At 42.0% G+C, this 14382-nt stretch overlaps 1 protein-coding gene across 11 annotated transcripts in view; it reads right to left on the bottom strand.

Annotated features, from left to right (window-relative positions):
- LOC121865409 (serine/arginine repetitive matrix protein 1-like) overlaps nt 1-14382 on the bottom strand; it is a 137307-nt gene that overhangs the window by 16372 nt on the left and 106553 nt on the right. For all 11 annotated transcript variants that reach the window (XM_042364782.1, XM_042364779.1, XM_042364783.1 and 8 more), the window contains 5 exons: nt 4564-4697; nt 2677-2901; nt 1930-2074; nt 500-681; nt 150-291 (listed from right to left, as the gene is read on the bottom strand). In XM_042364782.1, the coding sequence (XP_042220716.1) occupies nt 150-291; nt 500-681; nt 1930-2074; nt 2677-2901; nt 4564-4697 (828 nt within the window). The remainder of the gene's footprint in view (nt 1-149; nt 292-499; nt 682-1929; nt 2075-2676; nt 2902-4563; nt 4698-14382) is intronic.

Raw genomic sequence — 14382 nt, 5'->3', positions numbered from 1 at the left:
ATTAGTTCCATGGCCAAGTTTATGCACTGTTTGATCTCTTGTAGCACTGATCGATAAATAATTATGCACAGACAGTGAAAACAGAAAACAGTTAAGGGCAACAATGAAGTACAGTAAAGAGGTGAGATGTTATGAGACAGATTAGCTACCTGAGCCCTGGTTTTGAGAGTCTTCTGAGAAGACTGCAGCTGTCTCCTTTTCTCTTCGGCCTCAGCTTCAGCCCACTCTGATTCGATCTCCCGCCATCCTCGTGCCCTGTCCAGGTTTAGGTGGCGACTCACAGCACTCAGTCTGGTGGGGTACACCTTGGTTAACAGTAAACATGGGATACATCAGAGTTAGGTAAAATCCAGAAATTAATTTGTTGTCAATGTAACTAAATGAGTTTTTCAGTCAAGCAATGATAAATGGCAAACACTGAAAATGTACATGCTGTATGTATTTTGTTTTATATATTTTGACCATGAGAGACTGACTGCCCCTGGATTAATGAACACACCTTGTTGTGACACTATGATCAGAATCCCTCGGGTCGGAGGAGGAAGATGGTGGTGTCTGGTCTCCTGCAACTGAAGATGCTGAAGAGTTATATCCAGAGGACTCACCAGCCACCAGGTCGAGGCCAGCTCCACGTAAAACATCTAAGGCCAGGCGGGGCGATGACTTGAGCACATACACAGCCTGTAAAGAAGAACAGGAAAGAATGTCTTAAATTGGGTGGTGATGGTCTGACTGTCAAGTAATAATGCGACACAAGTCAGGTTAAATATCATAGGGTCGTAACACATAAGGTAGTTGTGGTGGGACTGTGACAGATTTAGGGTGGGGTTGTGACTAGGATAGTAGTGGTGGGGTTGTGACTGTAGGATAGTAGTGGTGGGGTTGTGACTGTAGGATAGTAGTGGTGTGGTTGTGACTAGGATAGTAGTGGTGTGGTTGTGACTGTAGGATAGTAGTGGTGTGGTTGTGATTGTAGGATAGTAGTGGCGGGGTTGTGACTGTTGGATAGTAGTGGTGGGGTTGTGATTGTAGGATAGTAGTGGCGGGGTGACTGTTGGATAGTAGTGGTGGGGTTGTGACTGTAGGATAGTAGTGGTGTGGTTGTGATTGTAGGATAGTAGTGGTGGGGTTGTGACTGTAGGATAGTAGTGGTGTGGTTGTGATTGTAGGATAGTAGTGGCGGTTGTGACTGTTGGATAGTAGTGGTGGGGTTGTGACTAGGATAGTAGTGGTGTGGTTGTGACTGTAGGATAGTGTGGGGTTGTGACTGTGGGATAGTAGTGGTGTGGTTGTGATTGTAGGATAGTAGTGGCGGGGTTGTGACTGTTGGATAGTAGTGGTGGGGTTGACTAGGGTAGTAGTGGTGGGGTGACTAGGGAGTAGTGGTGGGGTTATGACTAGGGTAGTAGTGGTGGGGCTGTGACTGTAGGATAGTGGTGGGGTTGTGACTGTAGGGATAGTAGTGGTGGGGTTATGACTAGGGTAGTAGTGGTGGGGTTATGACTAGACTGTAGTAGTGGTGGGGTGACTGTAGGACTAGGATAGTAGTGGTGGGTTGTGACTGTAGGATAGTAGTGGTGGGGTTGTGACTAGGCTAGTAGTGGTGGGGTTGTGACTGTAGGATAGTAGTGGTGGGGTTGTGACTGTAGGATAGTAGTGGTGTGGTTGTGACTGTAGGATAGTAGTGGTGGAGTTATGACTGTAGGATAGTAGTGGTGGGGTTGTGACTAGGATAGTAGTGGTGGGGTTGTGACTGTAGGATAGTAGTGGTGGGGTTATGACTGTAGGATAGTAGTGGTGGGGTTGTGACTGTAGGGTAGTAGTGGTGGGGTTGTGACTGTAGGATAGTAGTGGTGGGGTTGTGACTGTAGGATAGTAGTGGTTTGGTTGTAATTAAGATGGTGATGATGCCTGAACAAGTAAACGTACCTCAGCAAACTCGAGGTGTGCAAAACTGATGTCATTACAGGCAAGAATTTGGTCACCAGGCCGGAGTCCAGCATTCTTGGCCACGCCGCCCACCCGCACACTCTGCACGAAGATGCCGGGTTTCTCAGCTGGGCCTTTGCAAATGCTGAGCCAAAAGAACAAGTCATGATGATCCTGGTACCCTCTTCATAATTAATTTCAAGGGTCTAATGTGGTTAGCTCCTTATATTGTACATTAGGGTAGGAATTTGTTACCCTTTCATTACTGGCTTATATAATGGTACCATATATAGACAGTTCCTATGTTGTCCAGCAAATTAGGAACCTGTTACTCCTTTGATAAATTTTTATACCATAATTGGGTAGCTCCCTGTACTGCCCAATCATATAAACCTGTTACACTCTTGGCACAGTGTTCATTGGTTTCCTCCAAAGGGAACCCTTTGCACTAACCTGGTGTATTATAGTCTAGTTGGTGACACTTTTAAATACCTGCTTGTTAACTATCACCTTGTAAGTAAAGGTAGCAAAGGGCAACATAGTACTTGCTTGTTCTAACTATCAAGGGATAGTGACAATTTTCTCACCTAGTAACAATTCTACAAGCCATCAGATAATCAATTATAACACCACCTAATAACAGTTAGGAATTACTACATTCGTGCGATGATAATTATGATGGTGTTCAAAAGGATAAAACTTATTGAAAAAAATATGCTACTTTATTCAGACAAAGATGTTACTCACCTACAGCCAAGGCCAACTTTCCCACTACACGAAAGGAACACTCTCGCGTAACCTTCATTCCCCGCCACTGGCTGTGACGTGCCTGGATGGGAATGATGGAAAGATTCGAACTCACTCTCGTGGGCTGAACAGGACGGCAATGATTGGCTGTAAGAATCTGTACCGTGATCTGACAGGTCCTCATCGTCGTCCACTACCAGCCATGTAAGAGGGTCTCCTCGATGTCTGGAAAAAAACATAGGGTCGGGTATATTCATTTGAACAAGGTGATGCAGTAGATGCACTGAGATAGGGACTGTCATGAATTTCTCATACACAGGCCTTATCTGTCAAGGCACCAACATGAGAGCCATTTACTTTCAGTCTTTTTCTTCTGCTCACCCTCAAATGCAATAAATTCACCATTGAAATAATTTATCTGTAAAAGTGATAATTGTCTTTTTTAAGTTGAACGTTTATAATATACTAAATATAAGAGCATTTTTTGCGTAAATCACAATATTTGTTGATATTCCTCGTCACATTATTGTACAGTATATGGCAACACAACACATCATTTAAGAAAGTTCAATTTTCGGGATACTCTGTTTACATCAAGGAATAAACGACATATTCTGGAGCCAGTTCATGCCCATTGCCCAGCACTATAATGCGTAACAAACGTGACCGACCGCCCAAGTGGCTAATGAGCCGATCAGTGACGAAGAGAATAAAAGTAAAAGTAATAACCAAGGAATTGGATTTTCCTTTGTTTACATTTTACCCACGTGACTTTGTTCCGCCAATCAGTGGAAGTCATGACACTCCCGCGCATGCGCAAGGTGTCTTCTCTGTGTGAAGGTGCTCTTCCTCAGTGATAAACCATTCAAGGAGTTTGTGTAAATAACGCTGCTGCAATTGACATTTTCAAGGCCTATGGTGTTTTGTAAACTTTCGTAAAGTGTCCAAAGTGTGGTGCGGACTGCCATTATTGTGAAAATAACACGTTTGGATTTTCACGAAACGACGAAGAATTGCCACGACAAAGGTAAGGTAAAGTTAGGCTAGGTTAGGTCAGGTTTGTTTAGGGTTTGGTCAGTCTTTTGTATGTTTTTTACCAACACTTCAAAACCCTGCTCACTTTGTGCGTCAAAATTGTTTCATTTGAACTAATGCTAGGGTCTGTCAGTTGGTTGAAAATGTTCAAAGGAGGGCCACCAGACTGGTGCCTGCACTTCGGCACCTCAGCTACCCTGAGAGATTGGAGCGCCTGAACTTGCCTAGCTTATACTACAGACGGGCAAGGGGAGACCTAATTGAGGTGTATAATCATCTCAAGGGGCACTACTCAACTCAGTCGAGTGTCCTTACTTGGAGCTGGCGAACGCTCGCCCCACAAGGGGTCACAGCTCAAGATTGAAGAAGCCGCAAGTCCAGAAAACCGTGAGGGCAAACTTTTTCGGAGTGAGAGTTGTGAATTCGTGGAACAATCTACCAAAAAGTGTTGTGACGGCTCCGAATGTGAGCTCTTTCAAGACAAGATTTGACCAACACTGGAGCAGGTTCAGGTACATTCAGGAGCCGGTGCATGCCCAGTACTTGCCAACAGTGCGTAACAGAGACGTGACCGATCGCCCAAGCGGCTAACGAGCCGATCATTTGGTGAAGTGGAGAAAAGAAAAGGAAAAGTAGAGTCGTGACCGATTGCCCAAGCGGCTAACGAGCCGATCAGTGGTGAAGAGGTTAAAAGTAAAAATATAACCACGTCTACCAGAATCATTGCCAATATAGCATTATCTCTATTATTGTTACTATTAATATCATTTTACTACTACTCTTTCTGCTTCATCTAACAACAGGTGCAGAAGGACTCCACTGCAGCAAAGGAGGTGGCCGACAGGTACTCACTCCTTAAGGGGTATGATACCGGCACTCTTGAGCTTGAGGAGGACTGAGGACTTGCTCTGGACCATGGCCGTGACCTCCCTGTGGACTGCCTGCTCCACACACATGTTGTTCACTCGCAGCACCTGGTCACCCGCCTGCAGAACGAGACAAAACCGATTATAAGATAACTGAGGGCAGGTGAAAGAACTACGTGGGGCAAGTAAATATAAAAGAAGAGGGAGGAAGAAGAAAAGCTGAAGGATGGCAAAGTTTGTGGGGAAAAATTAAGAGAAAAGGGATAAAGATGGTAGCCGGGATAGTCGCGGCACCAGATTACTTTGGGTATAACCCTTTGTGTACAGTAGTTAAATTGGGATTGATAGGTTGTCATATGTAGTCACTAGCTACATATGGCAACCAAACTACTATTAATATATAATTTATGCCGTAAACGTCTTTGGTTTTCGTTGCAGTGGTTTTATTATAATTAAAGCCAGTTCAATTTTTTTTTGGTGGGGGGGGATATGTATGCGGATAAAAATGTTGAAGAAAAACCACACTGGAAAAAATCTAGATTTCCGGGTTTTCACACGAGGAGAAAAACAAAACAGCGCGATTATATAAAAAGGTAAAGTCTGAACATTAATGTTTACTTCCTGTTAAGTTTGCTGCTTCCTAGCGTGGATCGGCTTGTACTATTTTTACTTTACGTGAAGTGTTACGTATGATTTTATCATTTTAGCTGTGTTTAGAATTCGGTAACACCAGAAGGAGTTGTTCGATTTCGTAATTTTTTTCCACAAATGTTCTTTGGATGAAAGTAAAACAATGCGACAACTTTACGCCATCCTTGCCATACACTAATTAGTCACTGACGTAGTTTACGTCACGTTAAGCTAGGGTTCCGTGGGGTTTGCTAAAGGCTACTTTGGGTCGGAATATCTCATTTTATATGCCTTGGCAACTCGTGGCTCTTAACAGATGGGTGTGTGCCACATCTCCCAGTGAAAACTTTCTGGACACTATTTGACACGCAACTTTGTGCCTCCAGTGTACATAGTGTATATATAGAACTAATTTTATAGTTATACTGATAAGTAAACAACATAAGGAAGTGCAAGTGGTAGGAGACATTGCGTGCGTGTCATCGCCGCTGCCGGGACCTTTAAACCAGGTAAACCAGGTCAGGTTTTATTAGATTCTGTGCATTGTCGTATCGTTTTTATTACTTACTATCACCCGAAGAACATGTGTGAAAAAAAAAAAACGAAATCGAACAACAACTGGTATTAGCCGTCTGCTCCAGTATTACCTAGAATTCTTTGTTTAATTCTAATAATTAAGAAAATGTATGTAATGAATAGACATTATTTACACAGGAATTTAATATTTGTTGCTGCGTAATCACAACTGTCACGAAATTCGGTCCTTATACAACCCTTTTCTCCCCATCCCCCCAAAAGAATTGTGATGGTGGGTGGAAATCACTACCTCCACGAAGGACGGTGGACTGGACATAACTAGACCTTCAAAGTTTCAAACCACGCGCAGAAACCTTTGATTAAATGCCTTCTGCACTAATTATTTATTATACGCAACATTTTTTTTTACTAAAGTATGACCCTGATAATATGCTGTTGAATAATTTGATGAGTTTACTGATAAGATTACCTGATACCACTGGCATGTCTTTTTATCTTTTCGAAGACCATGCACTTAGTACTGACATCGTTACATTCTCATGTCAAGTAATCAACAACTTCAACAACCAGTATATGATATGAAGTAATCATAGTCGCTATCACTCTACAAGTGTCTGAATATGTAATGACAATAAAATCTAATTGACTTCACCGTCTGTCACATATAAAAAGTCCCTCCCTACTCCGGCCCCATAATGGGATATTGGCTCATCACTGTGTATGGTAATGCTTCATCGAAAGGGTTGAGTAGGAGTAATATCTGCTCCGGTAGGTTTAACAAATTGCAGCCCACCATAATCTTCCGCGAGAGAGAAAAAGAAAATAGCTGTATCAAGGATGTTTTGGTCCCCAACGAGGATAATTTGGGTACTTTATTCTACTTTTAATTTGTTTAACTAAACCAACAGGCTAAAAATGCCCTTGTTGAAACGTCTGGGCGTTGAGAAGTATTTTTTTGTTCCCACTATAATGGGGATGATACTGTGCAGAGCCGGTGGTGATGGGTGGATACACACAGTAAACCATCACTAATAATACTTTTTGTTCTGTTCCTTCACAGTTAAAGCCTACCTCGATTAACCCTTTCGCTTCGTTTCGCGCACTTGCCATTTTATGCTGGCTACCGCCAGACGATTTTGTTCAGCTTTGGGTAACCTCCTGCAGCCAAAGGGTTAAAACCTATCTCGTTTAAAGAACATTTCCCCATCCATTCCTTCTCATAGCCTCCACTATTTCCCACATCGGGAAATGATCTGTTTGTTTAAATTAATTTGATTTGGTCATTAATCTAGTGCGTAAAATGTTGATATTCTTGCATCATGGAAGTGGTCGAGTCGCTAGTGCGATTGGCACAGCATACAAACCAATGTGTCGAGTAAACAATGGTGTCCAGTTTATAATTATTATGCATGTACCTTCACGTCATCGTTATGACCTGAATGATTAATCGTATTTATACACTAATAACTTTGTAACTTACATTCACTAGTCTGAGTGAATGTTATTTTTTTATTTGTACGTTGAGTCAAGTATCAGATCCCCAGCCAAGGTACAGATTATTAAAGATTCGCACGAAGATTATTCCTAGTAACTGATGATGTAATGACGCAAGAGAATACACCTTGACAGGATTACACTAAGATATTACCACATCTTGATACAGTTTGTTCAATTAAAACTCGATTTTTTTAGAATCTTATGGAAATATTCTTTGCTTTAATTTCATATCGAAACTGGCTTAAATGAACGAATGTTAAGTTAATTCCAGTGTGATTTTGACGCTTGTCATTTTTATGTTTTAGTTGAAGTCAACCAGTTTGTCATTTGGCGGGCATATCTTCATTTACGAGGAATATTTATCGTAAGAACCTGAGGTGTTTTCATCGTTACCTCAGCGGCTAACTCGTGAAATTACAAGATCTTGACAAACAATAAGCGAGAACCGGAGAAAAGCACAGTTGTTAAATCTCGTGTTTGTAGTGAAACAAACTTACTGCGGACAATACCCATATATAATTATTAAACTCATCGATTAAAATGCTATTAACTGTTAGTATTCGATAAATGTTAAATATTTTCATAAACTGAAACTGACAGACTTGAAATATTCAGCTAAAAGTCATCCACGGGCACCAACATTATAGTTACCCCACCATTTAAACGCATCACCCTATAATTTCGTTTTCTGTGGATAAAAAATGCAGCTTATTAGTTGAGAGAAAACTGGTTATTATAATGCAGAAACAGGGGTAATTGGTATTTTAAAATGGTGTATCTTAGTAAATTATAAGTTAAGTGCAGGTTCGGCAAGTCTCATTCCGTCACCCAAGAGCATCAATATAGCTAGAATTACAACGATTAACTTTTGTTCAGACGTGCATATATAACATGTTTTGTTTGCGATCTAAGCGAGGATGGTACGCTACCTACACTTTAGTCACTTAGTGGGTATACCCACACACCTGCAATCCTCAGTTGTTTATCAATTTACGTGTTCGCGCTGTAGGGCAGCATAGGTAAAACAAAAAGACATTTGATAACTCGCATCCATGAGCAATTGGGCCGTTCCGTCCGAACAGGCCAGTTAATTATACAACCACCACATTCAGCTATCCGTAACTACGCCCACCAACATGGCCATTGACCACCCGTTTTCGCAGTCTGATTTCTCAGTTTTTGGCAGGAGCAACTGTGAGACGGACATCCTCATTATGGAAGCCTTGCATCAGTATAAAGTAAAGTCATCCATTTGTGATATGGCTTCCTGTGAATTGTTGTGTTTTTCGCACTAAGGCTCGTCTAAATTAAGGTTATACCTCCTGTATATTTTTATTTTCTGAATTTAGTTTTGTACGTAGGTCTCTCGTCATTTTTATCAATTTCAAATTATAATGTTTTTTTTGTAGAAGGTAAATTTTAGTATAATGTTACGTTTTTATTGTATATCACCTGTATTTTTTAAAACTTTTTGTTTTCTAGGCTCTGATGATGAAAAATTATTTTCCGAAACGTTAGTGATTAAAGAAACCCAACTTAGTCAAGATGTGTTTTCCCTGGTTCTCCTCTTCGTTATATATATATATATATATATATATATATATATATATATATATATATATATATATATATATATATATATATATATATATATATAGAATGCAAAGGGATGAATTGCCCTGCCCCCTAGGGACTGCTCTGGACAGTATTGTAGTGGGGAAACCGTTCATACGGATAGCTCACGAAAATACTATGTTATATGAACGATTGAGCATAATATGAGTGAGAGTTGGCCTTAATAGACTATAGGTACTACTGTGACCATGACAACCTCAACAATAATTTCCTATAGCACCAGAATTAGGAGAGGAAATTAAGGTAAAGCATCTTACCAAAGATTCTGTACCTCAAGATTGTCTGTTCGTAAATGGACGAGTCACAGCGTAATTCTGATACTATTGTTGGGCGTTATTTTTGTAGTTTATCTAAGTCAAACACTTGGATGTATTCAAAATCCTTCACTTAAGAGGAATATCCGCCATAAGTATCTTTGAGAATCTTGACAGTGGCTTCACCTGAGCCACCACCAGGAACACTAACACACCTTTACTCTTCGTTCCTAGCAAAAAAATATATATAGAGTAAATGTGTCATTGAAATCAGTGACTTGTCTTAATATATATATATATATATATATATATATATATATATATATATATATATATATATATATATATATATATATATTAGAAATCTTCATAATGTACTGTTGAGTGACAGGGGACGCGGAGGTAGCGGCCACCCACGTCGTCCCCGCCCGCCCACCAAGACCCACCTCCCTTAATGCGTAATGACAAAACATTCGTGTCTCTCGATATTACGGAAGATAATTTTAAATGTAAATTACAAATCTCCCTCCAATGAGCTTGTTGATCTGTCCAATGTATCGAATTGTCTATTGTCGTATGTTTTACCCGGGCTAAACTTGTTCCCAATAGTGTTTTGTATTATTTCAGTGTCCTCTATGTTCCGTGTACACCTGCATACACATGTAATTCTCCAATTGAAACGGGTAAACAAACAGCTCTGTGTATGCACTTTACTGGTGGTGGAGAACCTGGTCATGCAGGATTACGGACATAACAACTGCCGCTGCCCATTATCTTGCCAAGGTCACTCCAGTTCACCCCGGCCATCTGCCGTCCTGCGGGTCGCCCTGTAAATACCTCCATTCCCTTTTACTGGTGGCAGGAAGCTCTGGCGGAAAACAGATTGTCGGTGTCGACATTTTCTCGCCGAGTGTTTTACAGATGTTGGGTACAAAGGTTTGCTTCACCAATTAACAGTTCACTCACAGGCAGAATAAGCACTTTCTACCTCAATAAAAACGTAAGGGGGAAGAAATTTGTTTGTGAATCTAGAGAAGTGAAAATGCGAAGTTATCATTCGACCTTTCTCTTCTGGCAAATGATTTTCAATCTTGGTCAAAAACAATATTTGGTATTATGTGTGGAACTCGACATAGATGTTTTGGTTACATAAATTACTCTGTGGATTTTTGTTTTGCCTGTACGTTTGACTTTGGCAACAATCGTCATGTCCTATAAACAGTATATTTTCTGTTTTCAATTATTATTATTATTATTATTATTATTATTATTATTATTATTATTCCAGCGAATGAATATCAGACAAGTGTGGGGTCCCTGGTGACAGGTGTGGTAAGCACCTGGAATTACGAGCCCGCGTCTGCCCCATCATGACACAAACTAAACAACTACAGTATCATGCGTCCTCTGGGTCTCACTGACACAAACGTTCAATGTATTCCGTTTACATACCAGTAGTTCTTCTGATACCCAAAATGCGGCGAGTAAGAGGATAAGTCCGGTGTAAGGGAAGAGGGTCATCCTTAGAAATTGAGAGTCATAGTGGAGGGGGAGCACCAGCACCTGGTGGTAATACTGGGCACCGTCTGGCGGCACAGGAGGCCCAGCTGGCGTCCAACTTCACCTCCAGCAAATTACACAATGCAACAACAGGTTGGAGTAAGAAGGTACAGCTGGTGGTGGTGGTGGTGGCGTAGGCCCGGCTAGTTCAGGGAGTACGTGAGGGTCCGTGATGAGGGGGGTTACCTACAGCTGTTGGGTCGAGGGAATGTTTAGATATAATAGTCAGGAGAAGGGGAAGACAATTTCGAATTCATGTTAAATATAAACCTGAAATAATCAGTAACTAGCAAATTGTATTGTCGACCCTATGGAAACGATTTTATTCAAGAAAAAAGTGTCACGTCACACTGGACTCAATATGACTACTGTGGTAACGTCACGTCCGCCCTTCTGTCAATACACGACCTCGTGTCGACTGTATAACACTTGAAGCGCGACAAAATATCACCAGGATTTGAGACCTGTCGCCACACCTCTCGACTATCATCGTTGTGGTGACCAGATCTAGATGACAGATGGCTCGTCGTGCAGTCGCTGGGGGTCGTGGTGTGGTTACCGGCGGCAACTGGCAAGTGTTGGCTGTCGTTCTGAACGTTGGGCGGGTTCGTGATATTTGCCGTGGAAATTGGAGATAATGATAAGCTTTTGGCGTTAGTGTCTGGATAGTGAGCGGTGAGCGATCCCGCAAGACCTTCGCCAGCAAATAATAGATAGACGGAGATACAGGAGTCGGTGCTTCAGCCTCAGTACTGGAGGTGACAACACAACGCTGTACTTACTTACAGAGCTGAGGTACTGTTACCTACGGAAGACAGGTGTTTGAGTATCTCACGTTTGTGTACCCAGGAGTGTGGTCGCAGTCACGAACCAATGTCTATATAGTGATTCCGACTCGAGATTGATTATATCTTCCGTTAATGACCCGCGTAGTTGATACCAGACGGACTGTAACAAGTAAACATAACTCCGCCATCTTAACTGTTGTTCTCCCTAGCTGTAGGCTGCTGGGGTCCTGCACCGTGGAATGGTAATGTGTGACTCGCAGAATGGATTGCAACCTCTATTTATTCTGGTACAGTTACTGGGAAAATACATTGATTTAACAGTCTTTTATGGGCGTGTTTAAAACTAAAAGATTCATGTCATGTATGGAGAATGTCAAACCAGGACGAGGTTTAAAATTGCCTTCCGCGTTGCCCCCTTCACCTCCTCCTCCTCCCATCACGATAATTCAAGTCCCCCCCTTACCCCTCCCCGGCCTTCACGTTCCTCATTCTAGAAGTTTTTGGGCCTCGGCTGCGTCTCCTTCAGCGTCCACAAAGTCACATAATCCTCGCTGTATGACGTTTCCCCCGCTATCAGGAAATACTGAAGTTTATATATATATATATATATATATATATATATATATATATATATATATATATATATATATATATATATATATATATATATATATATATATATATATATATGATTTTCGACTGAGTAACATCCTGATTAGTCCTTTGTGTTTTGGTGACCACGATGTAAGATAAATATTTATCTGTGAGGGTCGAAGGCATGGGTGGTGATGATGGTGGCGACGGTGGTGGTAACAGTGGTTGTGGTGGTGACGGTGGTGGTGATGGTGGTAACTGTGGTGGTGATTGTGGTGACGATGGTGGTAGTGATGGCGGAGACCGGTATTAGCGCATGGGTGGCGCCTGCCGCATTAACCCCCGCACGTGATGGCATCTACTAGTGGTGTACCTCCTCCCCCTCAGTTCATTCTTTCCCTCCGTCTTTCTACTCTCCCTCCTGTTCTTACATATCAGTCACAGAAGAAGACGAGGCAGCTATATCAGGTGTGGCAACTATTTACCTCAAATTACCTTCAACACCCACACCACGTGATGGCACCTTGCTCCTCTCTCAGGTTAAATATGCAAGACGCGATACTCGTGGGAAAAAAAACAAAATTAATGGTCCCGTGTGAACGTTACGAGGAAGAGGGAGGAGCGAGGCGCACCTGAAGAATAACGGTGCCAGGGTACGTGTTAGGCTTGGAGAGAAGACTGAGGTAGAAGACGTCTTGAGGAAGAGAGGGGTGTCTTATGAAAGGTGGATGAAGGCCAGAGAAAAAATTATAGTAGAGGATTTTGTGGAGTGAGACCTTGATGTGTGGGAGTGTACTGTGTACCCAGACTGTGGTAGGTGAGGCACCACACAGATGTGTACCTCGAGCTGCCACCTACAGTATAGTGCGTCAGGCTGAGCACCACCACACGACACCAACCATTGTTACCCAACAAACCATCTTTATAATATCGCAAAGAAACAACGTGGCGTGGAGATTAACGAATATAATACCATCAACAATTAACATCACTGTTGAATGTGGGGAGTGGCTCATATTGTGCTTCTGGCGGGTCGACTTAGGGGTACTTACTTGTAAGCCCGGACCTACAGTGCGTTAATGTTCGAAATAAGGCAGAGTATTAGGTTTAAATCTAGAAATGTATTTAATAAGAGTGCGGAGGTCTTATTGGAACTATATCTTGCGCTAGTCAGGCCGCACCTCGATTATGCGGTTCACTTCTGGTGCCCTTATTATAGAATGGATATCAATTCACTGGAGTCGGTGCAGCGAAGAATGACGAAAATGATTCCGGGACTTCGAAACCTTCCATATCAAGATAGATTAAAGAAACTAAACTTGCATTCCCTAGAAAGACGAAGAGTGCGGGGAGATATGATAGAAGTATTTAAGTGGGTGAAAGGAATCAATAAAGGGGATATAGATAAAGTTTTTATAATATCCGAGCAGGATAGGACTCGAAGCAACGGCTTTAAGTTGGATAAGTTTAGATTTAGGAGGGAGATAGGAAGGAACTGGTTCACAAATAGGGTGGTAGACGAGTGGAACAAGCTAAGCAACTTTGTAGTAAGTACTGGAATGCTGGAAAGTTTTAAAAGGAGGCTAGATAGATTCAAGGATGATAGAGGTGTTGTACCTCTAGACAGGAGCTGCCATGCACAGGCCAACCGGCCTATTGCAGACTCCTTATTTTCTTATGTTCTTATGATCCGGGTACACCCGACTCATGCCTCCTATCCCAGGACACCACACTGCTGATCCTGCCTTCCTTTGGTAATGCCACACACGGGTGCTACCGGATATGGGCGTTGAGTGCGTGTGGGTGTACCAGACGCGGATAAAACGGCAAGTGGTAATATTGATTGACAAACCCAGGTTGTGTAACACTGTGGCCTCCTGTGGTGGAATTCAGATGGCGAGGTTGGCCAGGGATGAGTGAAGGTGAGAAGTTGTCATAATTACTACTGTGACTAAGGCTGAGTCATAGCCACACCCGGACATCCTCAGTCATGATTCTGAAAATTTCACACGATATGTCTTCCCCCAAAACAGAGACTATCAGAGGAAACCTTAATTGGTTCATTTATGCAACGAAAAACAAAAATGGTGGCCAAAATGACACCGAAAACGAGCTAAGATTCTCGTGGTTCCGGTTCCCTGACCTGGTAACACTGCCTCGTCCTACCAGAAACCCTGACCCTTAATAACCCTTAACGATATTTCCCTAACGAAGAGGAGAACCAGGGAGAACACAAACATCTTGACTAAGTTGGGTTTCTTTAATCACTAACGTTTCGGAAAATCATTTTCCACCATCAGAGCCTAGTAA

Source organism: Homarus americanus, unplaced genomic scaffold (assembly GCF_018991925.1).
Source record: "Homarus americanus isolate GMGI-L3 unplaced genomic scaffold, GMGI_Hamer_2.0 scaffold25483, whole genome shotgun sequence".
In the NCBI taxonomy this organism is placed as follows: Eukaryota; Metazoa; Arthropoda; class Malacostraca; order Decapoda; family Nephropidae; genus Homarus; species Homarus americanus.
Note: the sequence above shows the minus strand (reverse complement) of the source record. Positions and strands in the feature narration are given on the sequence as shown.